Consider the following 17,852-nt stretch of genomic DNA (forward strand, 5'->3'; position numbering starts at 1 on the left):
TGTTTTATTCGGAGGTACTGGAACCACTGTTTTTTGGCAGACGGAATTGCCAACAGTGCCAAAACGGGCGCAGGAATGGCGCTACCATGAATGCTCGCCGCGAAATCTGTGACGCAAGTATTTGGAGAGACGACTGACCTCAAAACAGCATGAACAGACCAGATGGAGCAGAACATACTTGGATAATTGGATAAAAGTTTACTTGAACAAACAAAAACTCACATTGGAGCTCGGCATCTTTATGTAACTGATGGATTGCTATATTATATTATATTAATGGCATTTAGCTGACGCTCTTATCCAGAGCGACTTACAAGGTTACTCATATTACACAGGTGGGCCAATGTAGTGTTAGGAGTCTTGCCCAAGGACTCTTATTGGTGTAGCGCAGCATAGTCACCCAGACTGGGAATTGAACCCCAGTCTCCCACGTGGTGAGGTAGCTCACTAGCAGGTAGTGGTATTATCTGTTGCGCCACACCAACCACGCTGAGAGAGATTGCCATTGCTGATAAAGGAACCTCAGTGTTTTCGCTGAGGGTTTTATTCTGATAATAGAAATTGTACCACCTTTAGTATTGATTATGAGACCCTCCTTCTTCTTCTTCTTACCTCCTCTCCTCCTCCTCCTCATGTAAAACAACAGTTATATGGCTCCAGCAGGGTTTATAGCTAAGATAACAATACATTGTCTGCAAAATATAAAAAAAGACAACACCTTATGCTTATTAATATTAATTTTAACTTAACCTTATATGAAAAGACTTGAGGCCTAATCTGATACCTACCTCCTCCTGTAAAACAAAAGTTAAAAGGGAGGAGACAGGGAAGAGAAAGAGAGTTAATAGAGGAAAAGGGGAAGGTGGGCGCCCCAACTTGAACTGCTCAGCACCAGTATAGGCTAAATTACAGAGAAGAAGTTTGTGTAATTATATACAGAGACATATACCTGCTGCATTAGCACTTCCTGGGCCTTATCTGACTCCCTGAGCTATCTTACACTGCACCAACAGTCTATTTTGCCTGCGTCGTTCAAACAGTAACGGTGCTTGTGAATATTTTTTCACCAGTGGGTGTGGTGGTCTCGAAATGAGGTGTGTTCGGGTAAATTTCTGGCGTATTGCTATCTTGGCAACAGAAAACACAGGTGCTCCACCGACTGAAAACAACCTAGGCAGACATCAACAGTCAGACGTTCATCGTTATCTTGGCAGTGAATTGTCAACACAGGCACGTGCACAGCGTACGCTTTGCACCACTGAAATAGCAATCCACCAAAGTCAGACAGCACCTGGCTCTTACAGGGAATGGCAAGTGTTATGCTGATTGGTTCATTGCACGTTCCCCATGATTGCACACCCATGATTAATGAGCTAGGAAAGACAAACTAGGTTTCCGTCCGTGTTAGAGGGACTTCCAGGCATGTTAACTGCCCTCCTGTTGGCCCTCTGTTAAGCGGGCGAAGTAGCATAGTGCTAAAGTTCAGAGCCAGACGTGGCAACGCAGGTCTGTTACGTAGTGGTGGGCAGCGTCCTTCCAAATGTGAACACTCTAAGCCCCGCCTCCGCGTGGGGGGAGACTCACTGATACTGGAGATGGATGCACTCTTTCATATAACTTATTTTATTATTAATACTTACTATTATTTTTCATGGCTCTAGCACCATTCAAATATGAGGTCACTCAATCAGTAAACGCTTATCTTTCATATTATATATTTTTGGAAAAACAAACATTGTCTTTAACAAAATAATATAAAGAGAGAGTGAAATGGTATACATATCAGTATGTATAGGCACCTACTGAGTAGTTAGGTTCGATAGAGCTGGTGTAAGTATCGGGACTTACATTGGTATCAACAAATTCTGGAACAGCAAGTCTTTAGAGACCTCTCTGGTGAGAATGTGTAATTGCATTTAGCATGTGGAAGAGTACCTTTAAAATAGCTCTCGCAGTAGCCGTTCTGTTTGTAGCAGGACCATTAGCAGCTTAGTGTTTGCTCAAGTAACTGTGTAAGCCTGTGACGTAAATACGTAAAAAATTCCCACGAAAGCCTACCAGACCACTCTGTTGTTAGAATTAATATTGGGCTTTTGCAGGGATGGTTGTGCAACACAATGATAGCATTTACTATTTAAGATTTTTGCCCCTCCCCGCTCAGAACATCTATTCTGCTTTCATATGAAATGAAAAAATCTTAAGGACTGCTGCTTTAAGTTGCTTTTTGATTATGATAACTGTACGATTAGCATCTTTTAAGAAAATGTGGGCGGAAAGAAATAGCTCTGCTGCTACAGCCTTCCTGCAAACCCTTATGAATACATAATACTACTTCCACAGGAACATTCATATAATACTGTTACAGTATGTTATTATATAATAGCATAACACAGCACTGTCCAATAATGTCCTTTTGGATTACCGGAGTTCTTTTTTTATAATGGAAACAGCACATTCATGGTTGTAATCTGATCAGTAAACAGTAGTGCTGGAGAGATTTTCATCATTTCTTTGCATATTTTTCATGTTTTTTTGGTGACGAAACAGGCCCATGTGAAATTATTGAATGATATTGAAAACTGCAATCACTTTGGTTGCTGATGTCATCATAGGAAACTTTCAGATTTACCCACTCCTCTTTCTACTGATCTCGTTTTTTTTACAGAGAGAATTTAGCCCTAATTCGGGCTCTCATAACAGTACATGACACAAGGCATGAGAGTGAGGGAGTAGATACACTTCAGCTGTCAAACTCAATCTCATCCAATCAGAGAGCATATCAACATAAATCAAACATCCCGTCCACTCTGATAAGCTATGCCATCTGTATTGGCTGGACAGTCACTCTGACCTTGCTGGAGACACGGTTTCATTTGTAAAATTGGATCATCGCAACCTTCTGGAGCCAGAGTGCTTTCTTAGCCGAATGTTCCTGATGTGTGTGAGTGTTCTGTGTTTGTTGTTGGTGTTTTATGGAGACTGAGATGCACTTTGTGCCATTAGGGGAGCAGTAAAAGTATCTGGATCAGTTTGATATGGATGTATTTCTTTGGCTAAAGCATTTAGCGTGAAGTATTTCTATGGTTAAAGCATTTAGCGTAAAGTATTTCTATGGATAAAGCATTTACCGTAAAGAATTTCTATGGTTAAAGCATTTAGCGTAAAGTATTTCTATGGTTACAGCATTTAGCGTAAAGTATTTCTATGGTTAAAGCATTTAGCGTAAAGTATTTCTATGGTTAAAGCATTTAGCATAAAGTATTTCTATGGTTACAGCATTTAGCGTGAAGTATTTCTATGGTTAAAACATTTAGCGTAAAGTATTTCTATGGTAAAACATTAAGCGTAAAGTATGTATGTGGTTAAAACATTAAGCGTAAAGTATTTCTATGGTTAAAACATTAAGCGTAAAGTATTTCTATGGTTAAAACATTTAGCGTAAAGTATTTCTGTGGTTAAAACATTTAGCGTAAAGTATTTCTGTGGTTAAAACATTTAGCGTACAGTATTTCTATGGTTAAAGCATTTAGCGTAAAGTATTTCTGTGGTTAAAACATTTAGCGTAAAGTATTTCTATGGATAAAGCATTTAGCGTAAAGTATTTCTGTGGTTAAAACATTTAGCGTAAAGTATTTCTTCAAGTGGAGGAGGGTTGACGTGCCAGTGGAGAAAGCCCCCCTCGATGTGGAGATCTGCACAAGCGCAGTAGCCAGAACATGTTATTACTAATACAAGAGACATATTACCGATTCAAACGCTACTGATTTTATCAGCATTAAGCAGTAATTTGATCCTTAGTTCAGTCCTCAGTCTTTTTGGTCAGTCCCCGTTCACAGAAATAGGAGCCTGGTCTTGTGTGAACCAGCACAGTGCAGTTTGAGTAGTCTGTGTGAAGGTTTTTTTAACTTTCGTGAGACGTCAGCAGCTTTCGGGAAAAGAATTTACACAAGACCAAACGTATCAGGCATGTAGGGCTTGTTTACCACAGGGTGCGATAAAAAAAAGTCCCACTAATACGCAGTGTTCCTAATATGAGCATGATGTCGGCTACAGGACGACGAGGTGACTTCAGTAGCCTATAGCCACTGGATTCTGACTGCTGTGGGTTCATGTCAGTTTCCTCTTTTTCAGTGATGCGTACAAAAACTGAGCAAAAAAAAAAAAAAGCTAATAGCACCCCCTTGAGGATGACCCTGAACCTGCTTGGAAGTGAGTCTGTGAGTTTGAATGATTATTTATTAATTTCTTCTGTATTTGTGTCTGTGAAAAAAAATATCTCAGTCATTTAAATATAAAAAAGGGTGGTAAAAGTTAAACAGATGTCATAGACATCCATTTACACATGGGTGTGCTTGTAGCTGCAGTAGCTGAACAGCAGGCTGGATTGTAGTGTAGTGTCATGCGGTGCCGGTGTCTCTAATAACAGGCCTCTCTGTGTCTTAGTAACACGTCTGCCAGCAATGCACATTCACACACTAACACACACACCCTGCTGAGATGCTTCGCAGACCGGACACTTAGGAATGAATGGAGTAGTCAAAATGAGAATATGCAGTTGAGATTTTTCACCCCCCCCCCACCCCCCTAATATGCCTCATTCACACACTGATCTGATTAACACACACACACGTCCCAGCGAGGGGCAATTTAGTGATGCTTATTAATCACTGGCACCCACATTGACATGCACATACTCATGCTTTCACGGCCATCGTGTCTGAGTGTATAAATGGGGTGTAAATGTCATGTGTTTCAGAGTGAGCACTGTGGTGATGATGATGGTGATGGTGATGGTGATGGTCATGTGCATCTGGGTGAAGGCTAAATATGAACAGCATCAGTATCTGCTTTAAAGACAAGCTGACCAATTTTCGAGACCAACCCACCAAGCCTTTTACATATGCTAAATACACAAGTTTGACCAGACTATGTGACTGTTCAATGCAGATACAGTGTGTACAGATATAGAATTTTGAAATATAGAACTTTTATTTGGTCATTGAGCACATTTTTTAATTTAATATAAACAGAAAACATACAAATCTAATGTTTTTGGATCATTTCTAATGTCAATATTTTCTGTTATGTTATAATAACTTAGTTAACTGTACTTGCTTTGACATTAGCAGATTATGTTTTTTTGTGTAAAACAACGTATAACTGTGCAAACCCTGCTAACCGTGACAGGGTAGCACTGGCGAGAACTGTCTATGAAAATGCTGTGTAACTCGAGTCACATTTCTGTAAAATCCTGTAGTATTACTCTATAGCCTCGGTCCACATGCTTCTCCCACTTTCAGTGATGGTTCTGTATCTCTCAGCTTGTCCAGAAATGCACGTGTAAAGCGTATCCTTTAGTGGTGTATTACACTTTTTAACTGTAGGGGCAGCCTAGGAGTTTTTGTGAGTCGTGTTTGGGACAGTGGGTGATGTATGTGCCTTTAAACGGGCTTCATAGTTGGGCTATCCCTTCAAAGGTCAGCGCAGCCCCTGCAGACACACTATAGGCAGAGGATGTAAATTCACATGTCAGAGTGTACCCAAGTAAAACTCGACAAATGACCGTTTTGGTACACAAAATTCATTTACTCCTGAAGTTGCCACTGTGAAAGCGATGTGTTTAGATCAGAACATGGAGAACAAGGCCTCAGCTACAACTCACCTGCTTCTGGTATTCAGACACCTTTTGAGGGTCTTCATTATCTGTATTGGGTGTGGTCCTCAGGGCTAGAACTGAGGACTGATCTAGATGAAAAAATGAAATGCTGTAATTATTTACATCAATCTTGACAATTAATTATGTTAAGCTGTGTGCCATTTCTGAAATTCTGAGGAATTCTGGATTTTAAGGTGATTCTACATTAAGGATGTTCTACAGTTTTCTGCCTCAGTTTAAAATCATCTAAGCTCTGTTCATCATCGACTTATTCTCAAAATGATCGTTGAGGTTTCACAGGACAATTGAACATATTAGAACCAGTTTGTACATTTAGAGACCTCTACGTCTTTAAGGGATCGCAGTGACCAATCAAAGAAAAGAGGCATCAAGCTATTGTCTTTAGAGAAGTTAGGGTGGGGTCGGAAGAGAGAGCTCGAGAGAAAGTGCTGGAGAGAAAGTAGGAGTAGCTGGAAACGGAGAGCGAATAAGAAAGAAACAGTGTAAGATTAAGATAAGAAGAGAAAGCGAGTGAGAGAGAAGGAGAGAGTGGAAAAGAAAGGAGGCAATCAAGGGAGAAAGTGACAGAGAGAGAGAGAGAGAGGATGCAGAAGGAGGGTGTAGCATTTCCATATTTTACAGCATCCTACTGATTCTCTGAAACCTTGAAATGCATTTATCTATTTTAAACAGACTGGTTTGATATTATCCAGAGTCCAAACCCTTGAATAATAGTGTGTATAAACTCATACAGTCATGCTGCCATCTGTCAGAGAATGCCTGGAGCATTGTGTTATAAATTCTTCCAACTCTTTATGACAGTGTTATTGTCCTCATCTCTGTCTCATTAGTTAGGTGTATAATGTCTGTTTCGTGAGGTATTGTATGCTTCTCTTTGATATTCTCTTCCTAGTTTCTGAAATGATTGTTTCTGCCTATACTTTGTTACTAGGGTATAAATCTGTGGTGGTAATTTGATTCAATAATGATTCTTCAGCAAGCGATTCATTCATTTTATTGGGAAATCTTACATTTCATTGTGGTAACATTTGATTTCTTTTGATTATTCTGCTATGATTCAGAAATACTTGGAGCTGGGGACTTTGTACTGCAAGAATGATGAAATCCCTGAGAACACATGTTCAGTGTCAATGTGAGAGTCCATGCAGGTTAAAACAGTTATACAGCTAGGACTGTCAACTAGGGGTTGGTGGGTGTGGCGCAACGAATAACTCTAGACTCCTAACACTACATTGGCTCACCTCTGTAATACGAGTTACCTTGTAAGACGCTCTGGATAAATGCTGTAAATGTCAGTGTTAACTATTAGTGCAAGGATCCAAAGCAGGACAGCATCTCAGAGGGCTGCAGGCGAGTAGAGAGACGGGTCAGTACCAGGACAGAGCAGTAGGTATCTCCAAACAGGGCATCTCAATACATAGGAAAGATAGAAACAAAGATGTTAGGAGGATTATGGCAAATACCGGCGAGTTTAAACTGCAGGAAAGCCTGGACCAGAGGGTAGGCAGGCAGCAGCGCCCGTCCATTTTTACACCCCTGTATGTTACAAATTCTGCCCTGGCTGATAAGCTGCCTGCTTGCTTTTTAACAATGAGGCGAATCCTTTTGCTGAACAAACCAATAAAGTTAATCGAGCTGATAAATACTGACAGGACTTTTAATAAAGCTCAACCATTGCGCCTCCTCACCTCCATCATCTCTCTAATGAATCATTTAATCACAGGTACAAATGTGAGGCCGCCGGCGCCTTATGAAAAAAACAGCAACGCACAGTGTATGTTCGTGTGTGTGTGTGTGTGTAAGTGTGGGTGTGATGTAGTGATGCTATCCCTCTCCCTCTATCTCCCTCCTTGGGGGTCGTATCTAAGCAACAAGAGCAGATGGGTTTTAAGATGCTGCCAAAAAAAAAGGTGACATCATGTACATCCACGTCTCTGAGGAGACGCAGTGACCAATCAAAGAGGAGAGACGACCAGCTATTGTCTTTAGAGGAGTAAGGGTGGGGTCGGGAGAGGGAGAGGGAGAGGGGAAGAGAGAGATCAAGAGACAGAGGAAGAGAGAGAGAGAGATGGAGACTGAGAAAGAGAGAAGGCTTGAAATGAAGATTGAGAGAAAGAAGAAAAGGGAGGGGTCAGTGAGAGAAAAAGAGAGATAGGATAGGAACCAGTGTTAACTGAAAAGTCTAGTTGTCGCTGTTGTTTTGCTGTACATTCAATTTTCATCAGTTTTCAATTTTCATCTTAAATTTGCTTATTTCAAGAACTAAAGCGTATTACTGTAATTTTTAAGATTATTATACTTGATAAAACCACTGACATGGCAATCTTTGACCTCCTCATCTCCTGATTTCTCAATGGCACCTGTCAGTGGGTGGGATCTACATTTTAGGCAGGAAAGGAACAGTAAGTTCTTAAAGTTATGGACAAGCATAAGGATCTTAGTGACTCTGAAAAGGGCTAAACTGTGATGGCTAGATGACTGGGTCGGCACCATCTTCACAACATCAGGCAGGTCTTGTGGGTAGTTCCTGTCTGTGCAGTGGCCAGTACCCACCAGAAGTGCTCCAAACCCGGACGACCGGTGAACAGGTGACAAGGTCATGGGCACCTAAGTCTCACTGATGCGCATAGGAAGCAAAGGCCAACCCGTCTGGTTTGATCCCACAGAAGAGCTACTGTGGCACAAATTGCTAAAAAAGTTGATACACCATTTTGAACTGCCCCGGGCAGCCGACATGCTCGGAGGAAAGTGCTGGGTCCCCACCTCTAACGCAACAGCTAACAGACGCCTGTGCTGGCAAACATCGCTTAAAAGTGATGAGGAGAGAGAGAGAGAGCGCCATCTACTCACCGAGGGAGAGCGTGGCCAATTGTGCTCCATCAGAGTACGGCTGCTGATGGCAAAGCGGCATGGCCCAGGATTCAAATCTTGCGATCCGGGGCCATAGTAGCAGCGCATTAGACCGCTGAGACTCTGAGCCCTAATATCTCCTCTTCTATGTAGAATCTGCCATTTCCACACAGTCCCTCCACTTGTTTCTGAGCTACAAGTCTGGAATAATTACAGGAAATGTTAGAAGATGCGCTTCAAGGAAGGTTAACATCGCTACACTGAGGTTGCATATGCAGGGCGGTGGATGTGAAAACATGCTTCAGTGATTTTCTTTAATATCGTCTTGCTTCAAAGCGCGTCAAAGCAGGCTCCATTATTCTGCCGGCGCAAGTGAAAGTGAAGCTGACAGATACGTTTGCAGTTCCACCTCAAAGCTGTCAGAATCAATTCAGCATTTGAGAAGCTCTAAAGTCTCTCAGCTCTTCTTAATCTCATCTCTCGCGCCTTCTGTTCCTTCTGTTCGCTACACGGCCCTCTGTAACCCCGCTTTCACTCTTCCCTCTGATCACACAATAAACACTGCACTGACGAGAGGTAGAGGCTAAAAGCTTGGCTATTATTTAAAGGGGGAAATCTTTTTGGTGGAAATCTGTATTTTTAGAATTCCTCAGCAACTGTACTTAGGGGTGGGAAACCCTGTGGACCTTCTAGAGCTGAGCTGAAGGTCTTTTGACATTTCTCATGTAAACAGAAGGCCTTGCTCTAGTAGTCTTGGTTCTCCGGTGTAATTTTACCATCAAATTTGCATTAGCATTTTCGCTTGGTGTTTTTTTTTTTTTTTTTTTTGAACGAATTGTGACATTTATCATGGACACAGAACGTCTAGCTCTAGTAGTCACATTTCTTTTACCTATTTTTTCTCCAATTTGGATCGCCAGTTCCCCAGCCCGTACGTTTTCTCCCCTATCGCATGCAATGCTCCCGACACCAGCGAGGGTAAAGACCAACACATGCCCCCTCCGACACGTGTGCAGCCAGCCAACGCCTCTTTTTTAAGCTGCCACCAATGCAACATCACCGGGCAACCTGGAAGAGAGCACCATCTACTCACCCTAGAGAGAGAGCAAGGCCAGTTGTGCTCTCTCGGGGGCCCCGGCTGCCGACAGTGTGGGCTTAGGCCATGCTATCTGTATCTGCACATGATTATAAAAAACATTAAAGACATGTAAGGGGCGAAATTTAGGTGTTATGGATGCTAGGTGTAGTATGGATGCTAGTAGTCACCAGTTAGTATGATAATTCATAAGGACTGAATTCATGTGTGTGTAAACGAAGGGCTTTGGGAAAAGTAAGCAGGCAGGAGTAGCATTCAGGATTAAAAGCATCATGTAGATCAGGCTAAGAAATTCAGAGATCTTGCAGTAAACTAATACACCAGTAAACCGACCAAGCAAGCGCAATTTAAGCATTCAACAGAGAAAGGCACTTTTAATGGCGACTGCAGTCTCAGAATTATTCAACCCCTTCATGAAAGCGTCTTTAGCGCTAAGTAGGAGAGCGGTGCATAGCCAGATACAAGCTTCTGGCAGCATTGCTGAGAAATCTTAGCCCATTCCTCATGAGCAGTGGCCTCCAGTTGGATTTGCCGCTCCATACCAAGGAGTATCTGTGTGGTTCAAGTCAGGCGACTGCCACTGCAGAATCTTCCAGGACTTCTTCTGAAACCATTCGAGGTATACTTGAGACCACTAATTTGCAGTGGGAGTGGGACTTTTTTCATATATAAATGTATAGTTAGTCTCTGTGCCTTTATTGTACGCTATAAAGACCAAAATATGTAGTCAGAATATCTCAGAGATGTGGCGATCTGGTGCAACGGTGCTAACATGGTTTTAGTTGCTTTACATGGTTTTCACTTGTTAGCTGAATTAGCCTCACAGCTCCAGAGCAAAACTAACGAAGCAAAATTCAGGCACCAAACATGCTTTGGTCGATCGACTACATCTGGGGTACGAGGAGGGAAATCTGTGTAAATGAGATTTTCTGCTGAACTATCATTTCAGAGCTGCTGCAGTTGGGGTTAGCGCTCTGGAGTGTGTTCCTCTCGCCCGCTCCGTTTGGAGCCTCGGAGGTACACATCCTGTTCTCATCAGCTCACACGCTCCGTGATCAGGGCAGAATCCCAATCAGCTCGGCCTGCCGTGACCGGAATGGACACACTGTTGCCACGGCGACCTGAGCACAGGGTCTCAGATCATAGACCCTGAAGGAGGAGGAGAGGGAGAGAGGCGAAGAGAAAACGAGCGCCAGACAGAAAGGCACACAAGCGGAGACATGGAGTCAAGTGAGGCACTGGATCAGTCAAGCAAGCTTATCGGACTATTAGGCAACGCCCAACCAGTTTACCCAAAATGACATCTGCACTGGACAGTTTTGATGTCAATACATGCAGCTATAAGATTCATCCAGCAATGTCTACAAAGGAATTTGTTACCCCCTAACACATCATTTTTAAACGTACAAGACCTACTTTTTATCGGCAAGTTCTACGTGTTTGTGTTCCTGGCGTGATTCGGTTAATTTTCTTCGGTGGTATATTAAAATTATATTCTGCAATACTGTATTGGTTCTCCAAAACACTATTGATTTTGAATTCATACTTTAAACTAATGGCAGACAGTGGTTCATTTTGTGTTGTGCTAAAACTCAACCACTAGAGAGCAGTGTTGTGCTTTTTTTGTTATGATAATTTTCCTTAAATTAAAAACATTTATACATTTTCTTGCTTACAGTATCGCAATAAAGTTAACTGAGAGATGGAGATTTTTGGAGAATTATGAGTAAGTGCTCCTGGTCTTCCCCTGCAGTCGGGAAGTGGAATTCATGCTTTGAGCCACCACTTAAGGGCACACTTTTTTGCATTCCTGGACAAGCTGAGAGATACAGAACTAAACGTTACTAAAAGGGAAGGAAACATGTGGGCCGAGTCGGTAGTGTAATTATACAGGATTTTACACAAATATGACTTGGGTTATGCAGCGTTACATAGGTCTCGCAAGCATAATCAGCGAAGTTCTCTTACAGTATCGCAATATATAGTTAATCCACTCGTTTTCATTGAGAGATTCTGTGAGCAATGCGATGCTCTGAATATGGTGTTGATGAGAGTAAGTGGTACTGGGTTACCAGAGGGCCATCTGAAACTGAATTGTGGGAATTACAGCTTTTTAAAATTTTGCCATGAACTGAAGCTTTGCAGGGGACAGTTTACAGTCTTCAGAGGTGGGTTTGTTCTTGGGTAATATTATGACATTCTTTTTTATTATTATAAAAGTTTCTCTTTATTTATTTATTTATTTTTAAACTTTTCTTTTTTACTGGTTTAACTTGCTGAATTGACCCATCTCATCAGAAAACTGGACAGCAAGCAAACTCACATCCCGTAGTTTCCAGCGAGGTCAGCAGATTAAGAATGAAATTTGAAATAACGTGAACCCCCTTGCCCCTTGTGTTTGTTTTTAAAGCAGCATTATGCGATAATTGTTATTTATTGCTCTTAGGCTCCCCCTACAGTCAGGAAGTGGAATTCATGCTTTGAGCCACCACTAAAGGGCACAATTGTTTGCATTTCTGGACAAGCTAAGAAATACAGAACTGTCACTGAAAGTGAAGGAAGCATGTGGACTGAGGCGGTAGAGTAATACTACAGGATTTTACACAAATATGGGTTATGCAGAGTTACATAGTTCTCGTGAGCGTTCTCAATCAGTTACATCGAGAGACCCCCAACAATCATTTTTCATAGTAATAAATAAAGACATTGATTATTGCTAAAATTTAGGCAGAGAAATAGTTTTTATGTCGAGTTCCTTCTGGTTTTGTCCTTTGCCTGCCCTTGTTTGTGTATGAAGACAGATTTGCTTATGTTGACCCTTTCTGCCTCTGTCCTGATCCCTGTCATGGCCTTCGACCATGCCTCTTGGGATTACCCGAATAAATGCGTGTGCATGCTTGTGTCCTTTCTCTCACAGTGGGATAAATAGATAAAGTTAAGTCTAGTTCAATTTCAGTATACATTTATTTGTATAGCACTTTTACAATGGGTATATTCACAAAGCAGTTACAGCCATGATCTGCAAGCCTGCTACTGGAGAGCTACCCTCCAACCCTAATTGTCAGTTGTCAAGGAGTAGTGTAGGGTTTGATTTAGCATAGCAGTTAATAACAGCACTGTTGCTTGTGATGAACTAGAGCTCAATTCCTGGCTGGGCAAACACACCATGCTACACCAGTAAGAGTTCTTGGGGCACACTGGAAACACATTGGCCTACCTGTGTAACCCGTGTTACTGTGGGTAAGAGCTTCAGTAAGTGAGATAGGTAGAGATAGCTAGCTAGCTAACTAACAGACAGAAAGATAGATAAATAGACAGATAGTTAGACAGACAGACAGATATATAGACAGGCAGACAGAAAGATAGATAGAAAGATGGATAGATGGACATGGGCAGACAGACATGTAGATAGACAGACAGACTGATAGATCGACAGACAGGTAGATAGATGGACATAGACAGACAGACATGTAGATAGATAGATAGATAAATAGGTAGACCGATAGATGGACGTGGACAGACAGACAGACATGCAGATAGATAGATAGATAGATGGACATGGACAGACATGTAGATAGATAGATAGTCAGATAAATAGATAGACCGATAGATGGACATGGACAGACAGACATGCAGATAGATAGATAGATAGATGGACAGACATGTAGATAGATAGACTGATAGATCGATAGACAGATAGATAGATAGATGGACATGGACAGACACACATGTAGATAGATAGATGGACAGACACACATGTAGATAGATAGATGGACAGACACACATGTAGATAGATAGATGGACAGACAGACATGTAGATAGATAGACTGATAGATCGATAGACAGGTAGATAGATGGATAGATAGATAGATGGACATGGACAGACAGACATGTAGATAGATAGATAGATAAATAAAAGGCTAAAGGTAAGTGAAATTGCTCCAACACTAGTGTAGTGCAACTACATTTGGTAGCAGCGTAAATGATTTATAATCATTAAACAAACAAATAAAAAAAAAATGACTTGAATAGACACAAAGAACAGGCTGTTCACAACGTCAGGAGCTCAGCAGCCATGCTCTGCACCATTTCGGGGGAAAGGAATGAATGTGATTGAGGAAGACTGTTGAAGGGAGACGTAAAAATAGAGAACAGAACGGAGCGAAAAAGCCCTAAAGCCGCGCTGACACACTCAGCTCCTCACACAGCCTTCAGAGCAACGAGAGACGAACAGCCAGGCTTCTGAACGAGCTCATGCAAACGTGACAGGCAGAGGAGTGAACTGAGGTCAGTTCAGCACAAAAGCCGTACAAAATGTTCTGCCTTCTTACAACATTTAACAGCCCGTACATGCAAAACCGACTAACAGGGAACAACACAGGGCAACCAGTCAGAACAGAGGTAATTAACATATGTCAGCTTCAAAGGCACGGTAACAAAAAGAGCCCGTTTAGAGAGAGGTTGAAAAATAGATGGTAATGTATATTCAGGTAAAAATGAATGTTTCTGGAGCATAGGTCCAGGACCTCAGGGGAACATATTGGATAACGCAACAGTTCGCATGGGATGTTTTGGGCTGTTTTTGCTGGTTGAACTGTTTTTTGTGTTGTTGAAGTAAAGGATGTCCAGTACAAGTACCATAATGCTGACTGTCGGCTGATACCAATCCAAATTGTTCTGGTTATGTAAATAATACAGCACCACGACTTGGGTAAGACATGTCGTTAATTAATACAAGCAAACACCAGTAAAATCACTGTATTTTAGTGAACAGTTTTTATAATCCGGCATTCCACCAGACTGACCACCAGGCTCCCCTGCCACCTGTGTCAGACTAGCTGCCCACCTTCCTGCCACTGCTACCTCCATGCCTAATGGCCTTTGACTGCTCACTGGAGGTATTAGGATATTATGTCTTGTTGATCTCCTGCCTCCTTATTATGTGTAATAATGCCTAATTAATTATGTGGTGTTTTATTGTTTATTTAATACATTTGTATTATTTTGACCTTAATTACCTTTCTACCCTAATTACCTTAATTTAGATGTCTTCCTTTGGCAACGTGGGGGAATCACTCTCCCTTGTCCTTCAGCACTGAAGTTTTAGATATCCAAAAGATGGTTTTAATGAGGCAGGTGTGTCAGTAAAGCTGGCAGTTATATGCTGCTAGAACACTCTGCCATGTCTTGCTTGAGTTCAGGAAGGCATGGCAAGATGTTGATGTGTCTAGGCCTGAAATAAACAGCATAGATTCAGTGGGCTGCGTTTACTGTAAGTGATACTCTGATAATCAGACTTTTGCTGGCGGATCTTCTTTCACCATTAGGCCATGATCCCTCCATGATCATAAAGAGAAGTGCTGCTGTCAGCATCCGCTCTTTTAGAGAGCATCAGCATCACCGCCAGCACCATCAGACAGGAAACGACTCCTGCCTGATGTTTTGGAGATGCTCTGACCCAGTCGTCTAGTCGTCACAGTTTGGCCCTTGGTACAGATGGCACAGATTCTTATGCCTGACCAGTTTTCCAGCTTTAACACATCACCTTCCAAGACCTGCTTTTAACACATCACCTTAACTTGCTGTGTAATATATCCACCCCTTGACAGGAGCCACTGCGGATGAAGACAATCAGTGATGCAGTCTTTAACAGAATGATCCTTAGGAGACTCTCCATCCACATGAGAACACAGATTCCATTCTAAAGTGCTTATGTGAGCAGGCCAGCCCAGCCAGGGCTTTTACAAAGTAAAGCGTAACACCCAAAACAGACCTAAATATCAGTAACATCAGGCAGGTCTTGTAGGGTTTTTTCTGGTATATCAGTACCTACCAAAAGCTCCAAGAAAGGATGAGTCATGGGACCTAAGGCACATGGAGGCCCCTAAAGGATCTACTAACTGCTAACGTCTGATACCTGCCACAGAGCACCTTCAGAGGTCTTGTGAAGTCCATGCCTCAAATGGTCAGATCTGTTGTGGTGGCACAAGAAGGGCTGACTCGATATTAGGACTGCTGTCTGTTGGGAGAGGCCAAACCACTGCTGGCTCAGTGGGTAGCATTTACATTTACATTTAAAGCATTTAGCTGACACTCTTATCCAGAGCGACTTACATGGTTACTCGTATTACAGAGGTGGGCTAATGGAGTGGGCCAAGGACTCTTATTGGTGTAGTGCAGCATAGTCACCCAGGCCGGGAACCGAACCCCAGTCTCCAACATGGTGTGGTAGCTCAGTGGCAGGTAGTGGTGTTATCTGTGGCGCCACACCAACCACTACCACATGTAGCGACATATAAATATGTTTATGGCTCTGACATCACAACCATGTTCATTTAAAATAAAACATTTACAGCTTATTTTCCATAGCGGGACTGTGTGGGAGTGCACATTAGGTTCTAACTCAGATAATATCCAGACATTACCCTGTATCATTACCTAGTACTGGACTGGCAGGATACAGTCCCAGTAGTGTCCAGTACAACTGATCCGGACTTTGAGGACAACATGAGGATATGTTATCATACAGTTTAATTTTTTTGTTTATTCTTGTGTTTCCTGTTTCTTAATAATTTATTTATTGCAAACTTGCAGTATTGAAAAGTTCATGATATTGTATTTTTGTTATATTGACATAGATCTATGTTAGTGTGAACGTACCGAGGCATTACAGTATTTATCGAAGAAGACACATGGACACACAAACCCTCCCTGCAAGCTCCCTGTCCCATATCTAACTGGGTCAGACCGCAGGCCTCTGCTGTTTGTCGGCCCACTAAAATGCCAGCTGCTCACCTCAGCTGATCTGCTCTGGTGGCAGAACTGACACACACACATGTACTTCACCGGAACAAGGCTGTCATTAAACTAATTCAACTCTATTAAGCAATAATTGATTAAAATGGACCGCAGAATCAGCAGTGATTAGTTGTCAGCTAATGATGATGATGTATAATTTAAATTGCACCTTTGCAGGAGAAGGAAAAAGAAACTTTGTAATGGAAATATTTTATTTCAAAGCATTTCTATTGAACAGTCTGCAAATATGTGGAAAAAATTGACGTGAGGTATTGCGCAGACAGTGATGATATATATTTGACTATTGCCTCCTTGCACACGTATTATGTGGTCTGCTATTGGACAGAACATGCAAGGACAGCCCGATCTGGCCATGTTAGCAGTTGTTGCACTTGTAAATTAGTTTGCGGACAGTGAAACTGGCTGTTTTTACATCCCTTCCAAGACTCGTGCATCCATAACCTTCTCTGTCTCTCTTTCTTTTATACACAGAGGTGTCCCCGGTGTTGGCGGGATTCCTCGGTGCTGGCGTCTTGGTGGTCACGGTGGTAGTGGCCATCTTCCTGTGGACGTGCTGCCAGCGGCACTATCGCCGAATGTCTGGCTCGTTCAAGCTGACTAGCGGCCCTTATGACCCGCCCGTAGACCCCCCCTACAAGTTCATCCACATGCTGAAGGGCATCAGCATCTACCCGGAGACGCTCAGCAACAGCAAGAAGATCATAAAGGCGGGCCGGTGGCGCTCAGGCCTGGGGCCGCTGTCAAGGCAACGCGGCCATGGCGGCACGCTGCTGGTGGACGCAGACCCTGAATGCGCAGCCCAGCTGCAGATGAACCACCTGGTGCCTCCTGCTGGTCCTCCGCGCCTAGAGAGGGCGCTGCCCATTCGGGCTGATTATTGCTGCTTGGAAAGCAGCTCGGCCAGCAGCAGCAGCGAGTCCGCCAGCAAGACCCCAACTCCATTCAGCCTCAGCTCGCTCTCTCTCGGCACCCTCAGCCTCGCTATTGATTATAACTTCCCCAAGAAGGCCCTGGTGGTCACCATTTTGGGCGCAAGTGGGCTGCCGGCTGTAGACGAACAGACAGGAAGCTCCGACCCGTACGTGAAAATGACCATCCTGCCGGAGAAGAAGCACCGGGTGAAGACCCGAGTTATGAGGAAGACTCTGGAACCAGCCTTCGATGAGACCTTCACCTTCTATGGCGTCCCATACAGCTCCCTGCCTGAGCTGACGCTCCACTTTCTGGTGCTGAGCTTTGACCGCTTCGCGCGGGATGATGTGATCGGGGAGGCGGCCGTGTCGTTAGAGGGCGTGGACCCCAGCACGGGGAAAGTGCACATCACCCAGAATATCACCAAGAGAAACATACAGGTGAGGCATTGAAAAAACTCAAGCACTGCACTGAATGTATTTGATTCAAATGTGCACA

General features: G+C 42.8%; 1 protein-coding gene across 1 annotated transcript in view; it reads left to right on the plus strand.

Moving 5' to 3' along the window:
• syt11a (synaptotagmin XIa) overlaps positions 1 to 17,852 on the plus strand; it is a 41,546-nt gene that overhangs the window by 4,981 nt on the left and 18,713 nt on the right. Inside the window, exon 2 of the mRNA XM_072675627.1 lies at positions 16,914 to 17,794. Within this exon, the coding sequence (XP_072531728.1) occupies positions 16,914 to 17,794 (881 nt within the window). The remainder of the gene's footprint in view (positions 1 to 16,913; positions 17,795 to 17,852) is intronic.

This window comes from Salminus brasiliensis, chromosome 3 (genome assembly GCF_030463535.1).
Source record: "Salminus brasiliensis chromosome 3, fSalBra1.hap2, whole genome shotgun sequence".
Classification (NCBI taxonomy): domain Eukaryota; kingdom Metazoa; phylum Chordata; class Actinopteri; order Characiformes; family Bryconidae; genus Salminus; species Salminus brasiliensis.